Raw genomic sequence first — 16,424 nt, forward strand, 5'->3', positions numbered from 1 at the left:
TCATTACTTCTTGCCTTTGTTTAAGCCTGCGTCTCTCTCATCACACTGTCTCCAGTGCTGAGATGCCACAGCTAGAGGTGTAGTAAAAGGGCCTAGATGGATAGCGGACAGCTGGAATGAATCCTGGCAGGCGGTATATTGTCTCCTTGTCATTAGAGACCTCGGGGAGAGGGATTTTGGGGGTGGGGAGGAGAGCAACTGCAAGACTGGTGAGGACCTAAGATGGGGCTGGAGAAAAGGGACCGGCTGTCTTGGCTGTAGGTCTGGGACCATTTTAGAGGAGAAGGGGTATTCGTTGGAGACCTGGGGATGTGAGAGGATGGGGAAGGACCTGAGAGCAGTTGGCAGAGAGTGCACCAAAGGGGTTGAGAATAGGGGTGAGGGAAATACGAGGCAGAAGAGGATGCAAAGCGGGTACTGGTTAGGCAGGAAACTTTAATAGGCATCACTGGAAAAAAGGCAGGGGACTCAGGGACGGATCATGGGGGCATACTGCAAATTGTCTTGCTGTTTTCTCCGAAGAAAGTGAGGGGAAAGGTTCAGTGTGTGGGAGGGAAGAGTTTGAAGAGAGAAGCAAAGGTGGGTTTTAGCTGGAGGGGATTTGAAGACGAGAGTGGCCCGGGGGAAGAGTGCAGCGTCGGCAGCACGGCGGGAGCAGAGGAAAGACCCATCCTGGAGGAACTCCTCTGGGCTTCCTCCAGAGGCACAAGACACAGGTTTGCACACGTGATCCTTGCCTGTGCTATTAGTGGCTGCCTCGGGGAATATGACCGGGGAAGTATCCAGTTGTGAAGTGTGCGTACAGGGCCGGGGGAGTTCTTGGTTACCTTTTCATTTCCATCCTCTTGTCTTACATTGGTCTCGGTGCAGTCCAATTTGGGGTGCAGAGGGCTGCGTGCTCTTCCCTAAAGGAAGGATGTCTGTGACTTTGCAGCTCAATAGCTGTTTTGCTTCCCAGTGTTGGATCACCTCGCTGCACTGTTTGAGGCCCTGCTCGTCACGCTGGGAGTTGCCCCATTTGAGAGATGTTCTGCCTGAGCTTGTTAAGCTCACAGGGGCTCAAGTCCTGGCTTTGAATTTTGTCTCAGGGCTGCAAAAAGCATCACTCCTGTTCCCAAACTTTTTTAAATGCTGGCTTGCCTACTCCTAAGTGGTGCAACCTGTGTTTAAACAGTCAGTGGGGTTTAAATGCATTAGCATACGACAAATAAAAGGGCACTTCAGAGAAAGCCTTCCAATGAATTAATAATCACCTCAGCTCTGTGGAGATTGCCTTAAAAGCTGCTCTCCTTTGATCTGGCCTGGATTAGCTTCTGAAAGGATTTAGCCATGAGAACGTTGTTCAGCATAATGAAGGTGTTAAACTAGGAGGTGGAGAGGCCAGTCACTTTAGCCTCCCCTGAATTATAGATGAAGCTCTCCAGGATGGAGGAGGCAAGCCTAAATTAAAACGTTGCTCCAGAAGACGGAGCTGAGAGCCACTGGAGCATAAAAAGCCTCTGTGGAGCCTCTGTGGAGCTGCCAGGTCCCCAATTATTCAAGCCACTAACCTTAACCGTTTTTTGATGGCTCAGTCAGTCAAAGACCATCAGACAGGTGCAAAGCTGGCAAGAGGGGGAAATGCCGCCTTCTACTGGCTTGCGAGAGTGCAGGGCTATTATCTGGCTGTAGCCGTGACCGTGCTGTTACTCGCTCGCTTTCTTCCCTTGCAGCAAGCTGGCTACTTGCTGAGCTGCATACCACCGGCGTTTCACTCCAAAACACCGGGTCCCTTTGAAGTCACTGAAGTGTAATCGCTTTATAATTAGAAAAGTGCCTGGCTTGGGCCCCTAAGCAAGGAGGAATCTGGATTTTTTTGCTGGAGTGTATGGTAGCTTCTTCATACACTCCTCTGTTTGCTTCTGATATAGCACAGCACATGGGCACATCTACATGTGCACCTTAATGTGCATTAGCCTATTATAATGCACACTAAAGCGTGACTTAAAAAAAAACCTGTGCTATTTAGTTAATGTGCATTAAGCGTCACTTATAGGGCATATCTACTTGTGCCTTAATGTGCGTTAGTTAACACACATTAGATCTGGCACCTCCATTGTGAGGTACTAGAAAATGTGCATTAGCCTGCCTTTAATGCACATTAACTAAAGAGCACGGTTTTTCGGTGACACTTTAATGCTCATTAAAATAGGCTAATGTGCCTTAAAGCGCATGTGTAGATGTGCCCAATAACTGTGCTCTTTAGTTAATGTGCATTAAGACAGGCTAATGTGAATTTTCTTAGTACCTCACAAAGGAGGTATTAGATTTAATGCGCACTAACTAAAGCGCATTGGTGCATGTGTAGATGCACCTACAGAGTAGTTTTCTATCCATATGTACCCAGTTGCATATTATATTTTTATATATAATAATGATTATATATATAATCATTGCGTAAAAAGTATGCACTTACTTTTTATGCAAACACACACATTTGTACACTTGGCTACATGCAAACATGCCCTCACACCGAGTGTGAACATAAACAGAATCAACACCTTCAGTTTTTAAGGACTGTGCCTGGCTGTGGAGGATGAGCAGTATTCTCCGTGGCAGTCATAGGAATTAGCATGATTGAGGAATATGGCTCTAGAAAGTAGTTTCATGTGCAGCCGTAATAGCAAACACTTGTGTTCGGTAAATGAGTTCCAGTATTTGTCTACCAAGATCCGCAGGTGGAGAATCTACGAGCTGGGGATGTTAAAGGCAAGACAGGTTAAAAAAAAAAAAAAAAAAGGGCCATTTAGAAGAGCTCTTTTTTGAGACAGGTGTGGTCTGTCTCTGATCCTCCCCACAGACTATTTCCTCCGGGTCAGAAGACCACACAGTTTTCCCTGTAATAAAATAACAGGTCTAGACTCTCAGGGTCTGTTCCTACCAGGAGGAGTTCAATCAAGTTTGCAACATCTTTGCAGCACAAAGGAGTTAATTTCTGTAAAGAGGGGTGCAGAGAAGTGTGTCTTTGTATCACTCACCTTCCTTCCTTCTCATGTCCTTGTTGTGACCAGGTGTTTAGCAGACTTTGCAGATTCATTGCAATCTGATGGCCAGGCCATAAGTACGTCTGCTATGGCTTCAAACGTGCAACCTCTGGCCTGTCTTTATTCTAATCATTAAAAAAATAAATGTAAAGAATGGGTCACCCTCTCTGAATATGCAACTGGGGTGTTATGCTAAGCTAATCTCAAGCGTAAGGAAAGACGTAAGAGCACTTTTTTCTCCGCAGAGACTGAGAATTAACTTTTCATGAAACCTAAGCTTTCGATTGTGCTTTGTAGTTGAACATTTTGTACAGAGAAAGACCAAAAGGCAGCAATTTGTTTCCGATCAAACATGTGACAGAAAGTTACCATGACATTGGGTGGTAGCCAGCTCTGGGCTGCCTTGGTGTGGGGAGAGGAATGATGGGATATCTTACCCAGGCTAAAACAGACTTCCCTTTGTTGGGGCCGAGGAACGGGGATGGCTCAGGCCAACACGATGAGGTGTGCGGATTTGGATTGGTTTGGGCCAAGCGCGTGTCGTTTCTCGTGTTTTACAGTAAACCACAGCCGGTTCCGTTTGCTCCGAGGTGCAGAGTCCCAGGGGCCACGGACCCCAGGGCACGAATGCAGCAAGGGTCAGGATGTGCGTTCTTGTCCAGAGCCTGGACCTTGCCAACACGCATGGGTCTACGGGTTGGCCATTGCCAGGGCTGGAAATGTCAACGAAAGAATAAGATGCAGGGATAACTCGTCTCGTAATACCTGCTTCACTTCATCAGGGGGATACGTGATGCATATTGCCAGTCTGCCATCTGCTAAAGGAGGGCTAGGTGCTGTTTGCAGAACCATACTCACCTCGTCCAAAAACTTCCCAGATCCTTTGAAGGTGGCTTCGTGCAGCTCACCTTCCTGCAGTTCACCTGAGCCTGCCAGGCTTTCCACCTGGCCAGTCGGCGATCTCTGGATCGCAAGCAACAAAGAACCAAGACGCGGTAGAAATATCAGGCTGTGCTGGGATCGCTGCAATCAGCAGCTTTCCACAAATAGCCCCGTTAATTTGCTGCTGCTTAGCACTGCAGGCCCCGCTCTGTAGGCACATCACCGGCTGGTGGAAACCCGTCCAACTCGTCTCTCTCCTCTCTTGAAACTCTTAACTCTAATTAGAGCAGTGCCTACAAGAGCAAGGCAGGGTCAGGACCCCGGCGTGTTGAGCACATGTAAGAAGGAGACAGTGTGTGCCCCCTGCAAACAGCCCTCGGATGCCCGCTACAGTTCAGATGATCCTAGGAGGCCGAGCGGCAGTGAATAAATTATTCCCCTTGTACTAGCTGGGAAAGGTCAGGACTGAAAGGTGTCCTAAGGAGAGTCCAAACTCTTGTCAGACTGTCACTGCACTTAAACCTGTCCGCAGCTACTCTTCGGGGAATACAGGGGACCTTCTGTTACTCAACAAGCCGATTTCCAAGCACTGCCGCAAACCTGCTTTTTTGTATGCGAGATGGCGCATTCCAGTTCCTGCTGTCATCACTATTAAATGCGAATGCAGATAAAAGTATTTAATTTCAGGAGGGGAAGGCGTGCATACTTCAGGCCCTTAATCTCTGCAGTTCAGATTTCCAGTGCCTTACACTGGACACTTTATCAGATACAGCCACGCTAATTGTGTTCTTTCTTTTTGCCTTTTCTTTCTGTTTATCTGGCACTGGATGTTTGGAAACTGCAGCACTCTGTTTGGAAACAAGATCAAGTCAGTGGCCAAGAAAGCGTTCTCGGGCTTGGAGGCCCTGGAGCACCTGTGAGTAACCTACCATGCTTTGCAGCTTGGAAACGGGCCTGCCAAAAGTGGCTGCTTGAGAGGTCTGCTAGCAATTTAATAGCGTCTTTGTAAACCGAGAAGCCAGTCCATTTGTGGGGGGCCAGCTGCTTCCTTCTCATTATAAGTCAGCTTCAACTTTGGCCTTTTTTTGTGCCAGGAACAAAGTTATAGAACATATGGCAAATTTGCATGCTCTTTAATTTTTTGATTTGGACCGGGATAAATATCTCCTCGGCTCACACACTGCTGCTCTGCAGGCTGTTTGCAGCTCAGCCGTGCTTCAGGCCCGGCCCTTGCTCTCCTAGCCAATGCTCCTCCAGCCGTTCCCACTGACACATGTTGGGGTTGGCCAGCGCGAGAGGCAGAAACGATTCGTCCCATTCAGCAGAATTGCTGTGGAGCTGTTTGCAGGACGCAAAGTTGGCTGCAGCTAAGCCATTCTTTGCTGCTGCTCCCAGGGCCGGCGTCTCCAGCAGCGATTCGTCGTTAGTTCCCTGTGTTTGAATTAAGCCACTGGGGTTCTCTATGGCTTGCAGCAAGTTGCTCACGTTGACCACGGATACACGGCAAACGGGGCAGAAGTCGCGTGCACACACATGCGTGCATGCATTTCCGAGCGGTTGTAAGAACCTCCCTCCTGGGTACAGCTGCCCTGAGATTTATACTTGAGGCAGGATGAATGCCCGTCTGTTTTCACACTTTAACGATTCAATGGAGTTCCCAAATTTGGCACAATCCCTGTTCAGGGGACAAGTGAATTCTTCAGTTAAATATTTACTAACTTTTGCAGAGGGAAACATTTGCAAGTACTCCCTTTTGGAAGTCTGCCCTGTTTTCCTCGCATTACTTAGGATTAAGAGCCATGCCCCCACCCCCTACAAAGACATGTTCTAATAATGCTTTGGACATGTGCTGCTTTCTGAGCATTTGTATAAATAAATCAAGCAAATGCAGTGCTTTTATTTAGGAGGACTGTTTGGGAGGTAGTGGGAGCGCTTTACCACTTCAGTCTGCTAAAGATTAGTCCTTGACCAGGGAAGATGGTGGGAGTTCAAGGTTGTTCAGGATAAGGGGGTTGCCTGGGCTCTGGGTGGTGGAGGTGGGTGAGCTCGAGGAGCTACAGCGAGAGGATGGGGCGCTTGTCGTTCGGCAGGATTTGCTTGCTCATTTCCTTGCTTCTTGCTCTTGTCCATCATCAACTCATAGTCAATAGTGGTCCATGCAGCCTTTGGCCATGATCTCCACGGGGCCCATAGACGCTGGGGTCGGAAGGGACCCCAGTGGATCATTGAGTCCGACCCCCTGCCAGTGGCAGTGGTTATAAGGTTTAATACAGGCTGGAGGTTTACTTCCTTAATGAGGACCTACCATATTATTGAGTGCTGTTGCACTTCTCCATGTGGAGAAAGGACAGTGGCTTCTGGAGGTCACCACAGCATTATTCATGGGTAAAACACCCTTGGTTTTGTTCTGCAGGAACCTCGGGGATAACGCCATCAGGTCCATCCAAGCAGACGCTTTTGCCAGGATGAAGAACCTGAAGCAGCTGTAAGTAACTGCGCCATGTGTGCTACTGAAGTGGCTGCAAGCTTTCTCACGCTGGTGGGTTGGTCACATGGACTACACACCACTGGAAACAATCTAAATCCCCTCCATCTTGTCCTCAGCCCCCAGCCTCCCCTACTGGTTATTTTTACACAAGAGCAGATGTCCCGGGCACATCGCACGCTCGGCAGCAACTGAAATTAGATCATCGGAACAGGTTCTTCCGCGGGGTTCGAATCCGTGCAATTATGATTCATCTCCGGTCGGGAAATCCAGCCACTCCCCGGGGGTCTGTGACCTATTTAATTCCCAGCAGACCACCTGCCTCTCAGTTACAGCCATGTTTAGGGCCTGCCTGCTGCACTGACATTTGGCGATAAGCACGGTCCGAACATGATCTGTGCGTCATCTCGCCCCGTGGGTGCACAAACATGCATGTTATCAGAGTGGCCGGGGCTCTCCTGGGTCATCGGGTGCTCTGGTAACAGTCAGTCTTCAGTCTAGTGTCTGGGCACATTCAAGTGGTGCTGGATGTGGGACGGGTTCGCGAGCCTGTCGCTGAAAAGCGGTGGTGTCGGCATCAAATTCCTGCCTGCTGGGCTGGGAACCGAAGGGACTCGGATCTTCAGCATTATCCGCAGCTAAAGCCCCGGGACAAAGTTTTTGCAACTCTCCGTGCTGCCCATGAACACCGTGTACTTCGGAGTCTGCTTAGTCATTTCATCCTTGCACTGGCCCTTGATGCAGCATCAGGGAGGAAGCCTTTGATTTATGAGAGGCCAGGCCCCAGGGAGCTCGCTTCCGTGAACGCTGCTGTGCAGCTGGGAAGTCAGTGCTGACACTTGGCTGGGATGGTTTAGACTGGGAAAATCCTGCCTTAAACAGGGAGCTGGACTAGACGGCCTCCCAAGGTCCCTTCCAGCCCTACTTTTCTGTGATTCTAGTCATCTTTCCATGTCCTGAAGATTTCATGACCTCAGCTTGACTTTGGGTATTAAAGCTTTCAGTCAAGCTTGGCTGGGCTCTCCACCGACAGCAAGGTCTTTAAAGGATATGTCTTTTCCCCCAAATTGCTTTTACAACCGCTGCAGAGGTGCACCTGAAGCTTTTATAGTCGCTTTTGCAGGCGGTACCTCGTAAGTCCGCAAGCCAGCTTAAGGGCCAGTTTTTCTCCAGGTTATAATGTGTGACACCAATGGAGAATTTGGCCCTGAGTATTTAAAAAAAAAAAAAAATCACGTATGTAATCTGTTATACCTGTGTGGTGCATGAAGAGCAGAGTTAGCTGGACTGCAGTCATTACATAGTTTGAAGGAGCTCCAGATAGGTAGCCGAGAGCCCACCTTCGATGGTTTCAGGTCGCTGATGCTGGTAGATAAGTATCCTTGGCCTTCCCAACAGCTGTGCACTTAGCAGCCACTAAGATGGGAGTAGGATGATGATAAATGTGTGTGTGGTGGGGAGGGTGGCATTTGTTTTAAATTAGTTGCTGTTTCTGTTGGACCGCCACAAAAAAATGCACACCCCGTGCACACTTACGGAGCTGAACGTCCTCTCCCGAAGAGCTGGTGCACATACAGACGAATTGCCCAACCAAAAGGAAGGGAGGTACATGTCCAGTCTGGCTGCCTTAGTGCCCACAGTGGCTCCGGCTTGGTACATAACTAGTGAATGACATTGGAGAGTCCGCAGATTAAACCTTAAATTGCATCACACGGTGGAGATGTTCAGTGTCACGGGGCAGGGGAGAAGGAGCAGGTGGGGTCATTGGAGATGCAGGTTGGACACCCGGCCTCCTGGCTTCCAGGCTTGAGCCTGCCATGGTCGTGGTGCCTCTGTGGGCCGAGTACAGCTCATGGATGGGATGGCAGGGTCCTTGCAAGACTTACAGTGAGTCTTTATAAAGGGCAGAGGTGCGTCCTGCGCAGGAGCAGAGTGCTACACAGCTGTGACACGTTTAGCGCTGTCAGCTTGGTCCCCAGGCGACACCGCTGCAGACCCTTTTCCATCTGCCTCGGCTGAGAGAGAGGGAGGGAGGGGTATGAGCAGCCTGGAGACCCGGCGAGCTTTCCAGAGCCTCTCTCACGAGCCTCTTTGGTTTCTCCTTTCCTCTCCACAGCCACATAAACAGCGACAGCTTCCTGTGCGACTGCCAGCTCAAGTGGCTGCCGCAGTGGTTAGCGGAGAAGGAGCTGCAGCCCTTTGTGGTGGCGACCTGCGCCCACCCGGAGTCGCTGAAAAGCCAGAGCATTTTTGCCGTGCAGCCGGAGAGTTTTGTGTGTGGTAAGTCCCGCCCGCGTGTTTTGACGTCGCGCGAAGAGGACGCTCATAGGCTTTCGCCGCTAGCATATTATTATGAGAGGGCTTCTCTGTTTGTAGGTTTTCGAATGTGATCAAAGCAAACCCAAGCCTGCCTTTTAAAACTTTGTCACTGGCTATGATTTATTTCCCACCAAAGCCACGCGTTGCACTCTCTGCAGCCGGGCTATGCCTTACCCGACGCTCCAGGCACCCAACCAGAAGGGGCCAATCCTGGCTTCAGCTTCGGATCAGGGCGCTCACTTGCAGGAAGACTTCGTTGGCCCCGGTGCTTTCGGATGGCCAAGATTTCAGGCGTTAATTTGCCGGTGATGTGATTGCGTTTGGGGCTGGAGGCGGGGGGCTGAGGGGGCGCGTTGAGCTCATTTGTCTCCAGTGCTAAGAACAGGAAGTTAAAACAGGGGCAGAGGAGGTTTTTTGAGTAGACGTCTCTTCAGTGGGCCCCTACGCAGCATCAAATGGAGCCGCCGACGGCTGGACCCGCGTTCATGCGTTTCTGGGGTTTTGCTTTCCTTTGGAGCACAAGCGATCGCTCTCTTTTCAGCCAAACACCTGCTGCTGCCACCGCTGCAGCTAAGTGCGGCTGCAGACCCGCTCGCTAAATGCAGACCAGCTGAAAATACAGGCCCACCACACGCATGCAGGCACACACCTCGCTTTTGCATGGGAACAGTTAAAAGACTGGATCAGAAACGTGGTTCTGGGGTGAGGAGCCGGGGTGGCTCTGTTCGTGCCTGCCTTGGTTGAAGGAGGCCCGATTCTCTCTCCGTGCATTGTTACCTGATGTGGATTTCCAAGCTGTCCCACTACTTTGCACCTCGCTGTCTCATGGAGAGCGGAGCAGCTCCTGAGATTTCCCTTTCCTCTGCTGAAGGGCAGCACTTACTTAAGAACAAGAGCTGCCATTGACTGGATCAGACCACAGGTCCATCTTGCCCGCTCTCCGGTGTCACGCAGCGGCAGAGTGAGCAGGGTCTGCCCTGAGTTTTTTTCCACTGTTCCTATTCCTGTTGCAGCCACTTGCCCATCTCATGTGTGAAAGGTCCCCACCACCTGTTGCAGAGCACGGATGCACACGCGTGTGTTTGCAGTGTCAGGCCTGGCCTACTTCAGCACAGGCCTGGGGGGCTGCTATTGAGGTGTCTGCAGAGACTCTACCCCCATGGCAAGCCAGCGCAGAGCTGGAAACTCGGTGTTTCCAACCAAAGGAAAGCTTGGCCTCTCCGATGGCTGCCAAAGCCTCCAGCCACCAGTGCGCCCCAGTTCCTGAGACACGGCTGCTTAATTAAATGTTAATCAGAGATCAAATTACGCGCTCTGGATAAATCCAGTATTAGAAATGGTTTGGAGCGCTGCTAAAACCAACAGTGATCCAGGGCCGAGAAGGCGTTTAGAAAGGTCTCTGCTTTGGACAAGCGACAGGCAAATACAGCTGCTGCTCATAGACATGTTGTGCCTTGATCCCTTTGCTTGTGAGCAGTTGTCCTGAGGGATGTCAGTCACAACAATTGCTTTAACTCCCCCCCTGGCACCCAGCACCACTCATTTCCAGTGAAGGCAGAGAGTTTAGGGGTGGGATTGCATGCAGCAACTGTTCAGATATGTCCTCGTGGTTTGATTTTTACACAGCATGGACCATGTGGTACGAGTAGGATTGAAGATTTTGTATTATAAGTGCACTGAGAGGCTCCTGCCAGGGATCAGTCCCTTGTTGTGCAGAGCCCAGTAGACACATACATATAATAAAACTATGGAGCCAACTCCCAGAAGCATACACACTAGGCTACTGCCTGTAGCCATTTTCTTTCCCCATCACCAGTGGCTGTGTAGAAATGCTACTGCCTCCCGTTCCATCTCCCATATTTTCCCACATACAATACACCCCAGAATAAGATATGCATCTTGCATTTGAAAGGCCGAATGAAGGGAAAAAGATACTACCTTGAAGATATTGGTAAGGGGCAGTAAGTAACTGAGTAGCAGCAGGTAGGGAGCCCAGTGTGGTTCCTGAGCTGTACTTTCAGCTTTGTTTTCGCTTTCCTCTAGTAGAGGCATAAGTTTGCAGAAACTAGTGTTACTTTATTTCCCCATTAACAACACGCAGAAGCTTATGGGGGGCGGTATGTGTTGTAGGCAAGAAGATACGGTATTCGTTGTTAATCAAATCAATGCTGCATCACCTGCAAACAGTGCTTAGGCGGTATTTTTTAAATGACGGGAATCGCAAGAATTTGCGACCGAGCGAGCGAGGGCTCCCAGCCTGCAGCTGAAACTCTCGTATTGTTTTGCAGATGATTTCCCCAAGCCCCAGATTATCATTCAGCCAGAGACGACAGTCGCCGTCCTGGGCAAGGACATCCGCTTCACCTGCTTGGCTGCCAGCAGCAGCAGCTCCCCCATGACGTTTGCCTGGAAGAAGGACAACGAGATTCTGCGCAACGCCGAAATCGAGAACTTCGCGCATGTGCGGGCCCAGGATGGCGAGGTGATGGAGTACACCACCATCCTGCACCTCCGGCACGTCACCTTCACCCACGAGGGACGCTACCAGTGCATCATCACTAACCACTTCGGCTCCACCTACTCAAGCAAGGCCCGTCTCACTGTGAACGGTAAGGGGAAAGCTCAATTCACCTTCCTTCCCTGTATGTAACTGTTTCGTCCAGCCCTACATATGCCACTGGACTCTGGGAGGGCCTGAGCCATAGCACACAGGAGCCTTGCCCTAGCCCCAATCCAGGCAAGTCCTTAAATGCATTCTTAATCTCCGAGTCTGAAGCAGGAGTCGTTCCATTAGCTACAACCATCTTCTTCCACGCTTGCTTTTCACCACTTAGCCTTTGGGAATGGAAATACAAAAGGTGTAGGCAGAAGAAACGGCTTGGATAAAAATTTCCTTTGGTTTTTGTTCCATCCCCTTCCAGGTCAAGCCTGGAAGATGACTGGAATGGCCTGGATAAAATTTTCATGGTTTTTGTTTCATCCTCTTCCAGGTCAAGCCTGGGAGATGACTAGTTTTCTCTCAAGCTTTGAAGTGTGGGTTGAAAGAGGGTTGCAGCCATAGTGGAGCCATAGACATGCATAGTGCCCGCTCACAGGAGCTTATAGGTGGATGGTGAGAGAAGGTGATACTCTCTCGCATGTAGATAATTGCTTTATCCATCTTCAGGACATCAAGGGAGACGTGTAGGAGCATCAGGAAGACTGGTGCCATCAGGAAGGCTGTTCCCGTTTCCTTAGGGCTGTTCCTTACCTTCCTCTGCCTTTGCCCTTACAGTGTTGCCTTCGTTTATCAAAACTCCCCATGACATCACGAGCCGGACAGGGATGACCGCTCGGCTGGAGTGTGCGGCTGAGGGACACCCCACCCCACAAATAGCCTGGCAGAAAGATGGCGGCACCGACTTCCCCGCAGCCCGGGAGCGCCGCATGCACGTCATGCCAGATGACGACGTCTTCTTCATCACGGACGTGAAGATAGAGGACATGGGCGTCTACAGCTGCACAGCACAGAACTCCGCGGGCTCCGTGTTGGCCAACGCCACCCTCACCGTGCTGGGTAAGCAGCTCAAGTGCTCTCTGGACAAAGTGGGCAGGAGTACCACTTTGAGCTCCTGATATGGGAATACTTGGTTCCTAAGAAGGGTGATTGCACCCGAAAGCTTGCTAAGAACTTTTTTTTCCAACTACCCAGCTGGCCTAATGAAAGATATCACATCTACTCAAAGAACCGTGCCTGCCTAGGATGCCATAGACACCCAGAGTGGACCATGTGGTCATGCTGAAACACTGGGGTTGAGATGATGCTGACCCATTGTGGCAGGCTACTTAAAAGGCCCAGATACCTGTAAAAATTAGTTCTGCTTTTTTGGAAGTTGGTCCTTTTATCAGGGTAAACTCTTTAGGCCAGGGTGTTTGCACCCAAGAAGAACATCTGTAGTAGGAGAGGAAGCTCTTGGCCATGGGGTATTGTGGGTATATGAAAGCCATTACTCCGTGTCCTAATCAAAGGAGAACTGGCTTATGTAATAGTCTTCTTTAGGATGTCGGAAGAGAACTATAGCAAAACTGGCAGTCAAACCTGTGCTGAATCGTATCATTTTCAATTATGTACGGTAGCTTTAGAGTATAATCTTGATAATAACCCCGGACACTAATATCTGTATGCGATTCCCCCTGCAGAGACTCCATCCTTGGTTCATCCGCTGGAAGACCACGTTGCATCTGTGGGCGAAACTGTGGCCCTCCAGTGCAAAGCCACAGGCAGCCCGCCTCCACGCATTACCTGGCTGAAGGGTGACCAGCCCCTGGTAGTGACGGAAAGGCATCATTTCACCCCCGGCAACCAGCTCTTGATTGTTCGGAATGTCATCCTGGAGGATGCTGGGAAATACACCTGTGAAATGTCCAACACCCTGGGGACCGAACGGGCTCACAGCCATGTGAGCATCTTGCAATCTCTTGGCTGCAGGAAGGACAGGACCACAGTGGGCATCATCACCATTGCCGTGGTATGCAGCATCGTGCTGACCTCTTTGGTCTGGGTGTGCATCATTTACCAAACGAGGAAGAAGAGCGAAGAATACAGCGTCACCAACACAGGTAGCCTCTGGGTGGGGCTGAGGACCTTTGCATGGATGAACGTTGCCCTGAGGTTGGATTGCGATGATAGGAGACATCACTTCTCCTTCAAACATTTGCTCCACAGGCTACATGGGGCCAGAGCAGCTATGGTCACTCCCTGCTGCAAAATGCTCAGGGCTGTGCTTCCCAGCTTGGCTGGTTCACTGCAGTGGTCTGACTCACAGGCCTTACCCTCTGTGGTGCCTTTGACCATACAACAGCGACGATTACTGTCCAGAGTAAACCAGGAATCAACACGTCTAACACCCTGACCTGCCAGTGGAAAGGCCTATTTGTCATTGGCAGCTAGGTGCTATCTTCTCCCCCTGTCCATGTCACCCCTACAGCCAGGCTGGTCTTTGGAGCAGAGGGCAGTGGGCATGGTGTTTCTTGGCCCCTCTTGGCCTTCCTGCAAACACTGCCCTGGTGCCAGAGTCCTGGTGTCAAAGGGAGAGAAGGATTCAGGGTAACCCAAGCCCCGGGCTGGCCCTCAGACCACTTCCTGCACTGCGTGAGGCCTCTGAACCAAGGTTGTTGGATGCACCTGTCCATTAGCTCACTGCCCCCTCTGGGATTTGCTGTCCCAGGAACAGGTGCAATAGGCTTAGGGCACCGCTGGTGGGGAACGACTGATACAGTGCTGTAAGCACGGTCACGTCTTTCACGTGGAAAAACTCTGGGCTGCTGCAGCCCTTGTCTCTCACCCTTTCTGAATGATGGCTTTTCAGATGGTTACAGGGCCAGGTTTGCAAAGTCAGGGGTTCAGTGCCCAGTAGACTTGACCTGTCCTGCGGCAGAGGTGATGGGGGGGTGGGACTAGCAAGAGGTACAGCAGTTCCTGGTATAACCCAGGGCAGTCCAAGGGCTGTATTTCCCCCTATGGATCCTGCCTTTGCTGTTGAGGAGGCAAGAAGGCATTTGGAAAGCAAGACCAGCTTGGGGTAGATACTAAACATGTTAAGCCTGTAGCCTAACTTCACAGAAGACAGAAAGTAGCATTTTTTAGCTTTCTGGGTGTTTCCCCACCCCCAATCTATGGTGGTCTTACAAGAACTATAATAAGTTTCCAGGGCCTCAGTAGTTAGGACTGTGGTCTTTTCTCTCTCCCAAAAGTATTTGTTCTAATGCATCTGCTCTGGGTGGGAGCAGTGAACCCACCTTTATCAACAGTTCAGAAAGCAATGACATTTGGTATTCTCCAGATTCCCCTCTGACCTGTAAGAGGGGTCTGGGCAGGCACGGTTCGACCCGCTGGCTGGAGCTGCTCTTCGCCAGCTTCCTGCGGTCAGACAGATGGCTGCGCTCTCCCCATGTTCTTGGAAAGTTCTTGGATGGCATTTTCCAAAGCGCCTAAATTACATGGAAACTTCAGTCCCTGTTTTGCATTGAGTGGGATTTCCACTAGTCACCAGCCTAAATGCAGGGGGGTACTTAAAGCCACCTTCCAGAGGCCAGCATTTCAGGGGCTGGGCTTATTCGCACGCTCTGAAAAAATGCACTTAGGCTGCATCCGACACCTAGGCATCGGCGAGCACACAAGTTGCTCGCATAAGCTGCTGCTTGAGACTCTCTGAAAGTCACTGGGCCTCCCAGCATAGCCGTCCCTTTTGAAAAGTTCAGGCACTTCAAGTTTGAGGCGCTTGAAGCCTCATCCCCTTGCATGGTAGTATTGGAGCTTCACCACTGTTTGCACCTCTCATTCCAGATGAGACTATTGTGCCACCTGACGTGCCAAGTTACCTGTCTTCACAAGGGACGCTCTCAGACAGACAAGAAGTGGTTGTTCGAGTGGATAACAGCCAACAGCCTAACGGGCACATAGAGAGCAACGGTATGAATTGGGGTCTAATTTTATTTTTGGTGTGACAAGGGGTAGTTTTTCTCTTAGCACCAGCTACTGTTCTGCTTGGGGCATGACTGGAGGGAAAGCTCTGTGCAACTGGAAGCTCTACTGCTGCATTGTATTTAGGGCACAGGCAGGAACAGGTCTCTGTCAGCCCAGAAGATGCACCTTTGCCAGCAGTAACATTACTCATCTGAGCAAATTATTGCATCTCTGTTCAGTCTTCAGGCCCCAATGAGTAGTTTTGCCTAGTTCAAGTTCAGTTCTTTGGCACCAGAATTTCCTCACAACTCTTTCCTAATTCAGAGCCCATTAGCACTGCCAAACCTTAGCTTTGGGCGCCAAGGGCAAACACCAACCACGCTTTGGGATGGGATGGGATGGGATGGGTAAACTTTCTGCACTGTGTTTCTAAAATATTTACTGCTTGAAGGATGGATTCAAAATTATCCGGGACTTCCGGCTTTGCAGCACGATCAAAAGACTAATAAATTTGCCAATTGAGAATGCAGACGGTTGTAATCCTGAGCCAGCTGGTTGGTTTGTTATAGGCATGTGTCAGACTGATGCTGGAAGGTGTCCAGATGTTGACGCTCCCACTGTCGGGTGTAGACAGCCAAAGCTATGTATAGGCTACAATAAAGATACTTGGAAGCCTGAAGACACGGGTGAGGGAACGCCGGTTCCAGATAAGACAGGTACAAAACTCATTAATCTGAAAGGTGTTTCATGTTGGTACAGATTCAAAGAGCGTGCGAGTGAAAGGGCTGAGGCTAGAAACGATTCTATCCACCTGTATGATTTTTGGGTGCAGATACAGCAAATTCACTCCCCTTCTTCTTTCTTCTTCTGTAGAATCACAAATGTTCAACTTTAAACAACCTCTCCCCAAAGGCAGATTGCAGCTAGTGAGAGCCACCGGCACAGCTGGATTAGTTTTTTTGTGCTAGTCCCAACATGGGAGAGCAGTTGCCAAGTGCAGGTGTTAGAAATTGTCATCCGAGGCAAATAAAGGGACTGGCAATGAAGCCGAGTTCTTGAACTCATGACCACTGAGAAGTAGTTTCACCCTCAACCTCACTGCCAATTTCTCTGGGTTTGCCAATTACTTCTTTAAAAAATGTTTTGTGTATTCCCTTGTGCTGCAAGCAAGACTCACAGGAACAGCAGAAGAACCTAAGCGTTCTTCTAGGGGAAATGGGGAAACCAAGTGCTGGAAAGCTGTCAAAAGTGTAAAATAAATGAACTAGGA

At 50.1% G+C, this 16,424-nt stretch overlaps 1 protein-coding gene across 1 annotated transcript in view; it reads left to right on the top strand.

Moving 5' to 3' along the window:
* Positions 1-16,424, top strand: part of LRIG1 (leucine rich repeats and immunoglobulin like domains 1) — a 134,792-nt gene that overhangs the window by 114,254 nt on the left and 4,114 nt on the right. The window contains exons 10-17 of the mRNA XM_019504799.1: positions 4,750-4,821; positions 6,319-6,390; positions 8,507-8,670; positions 10,998-11,318; positions 11,984-12,265; positions 12,889-13,308; positions 15,035-15,160; positions 15,724-15,870. Coding sequence (XP_019360344.1) covers positions 4,750-4,821; positions 6,319-6,390; positions 8,507-8,670; positions 10,998-11,318; positions 11,984-12,265; positions 12,889-13,308; positions 15,035-15,160; positions 15,724-15,870 — 1,604 coding nt within the window. The remainder of the gene's footprint in view (positions 1-4,749; positions 4,822-6,318; positions 6,391-8,506; positions 8,671-10,997; positions 11,319-11,983; positions 12,266-12,888; positions 13,309-15,034; positions 15,161-15,723; positions 15,871-16,424) is intronic.

This window comes from Gavialis gangeticus, unplaced genomic scaffold (assembly GCF_001723915.1).
Source record: "Gavialis gangeticus isolate Ggan-Ray unplaced genomic scaffold, GavGan_comp1, whole genome shotgun sequence".
Lineage (NCBI taxonomy): Eukaryota > Metazoa > Chordata > Crocodylia > Gavialidae > Gavialis > Gavialis gangeticus.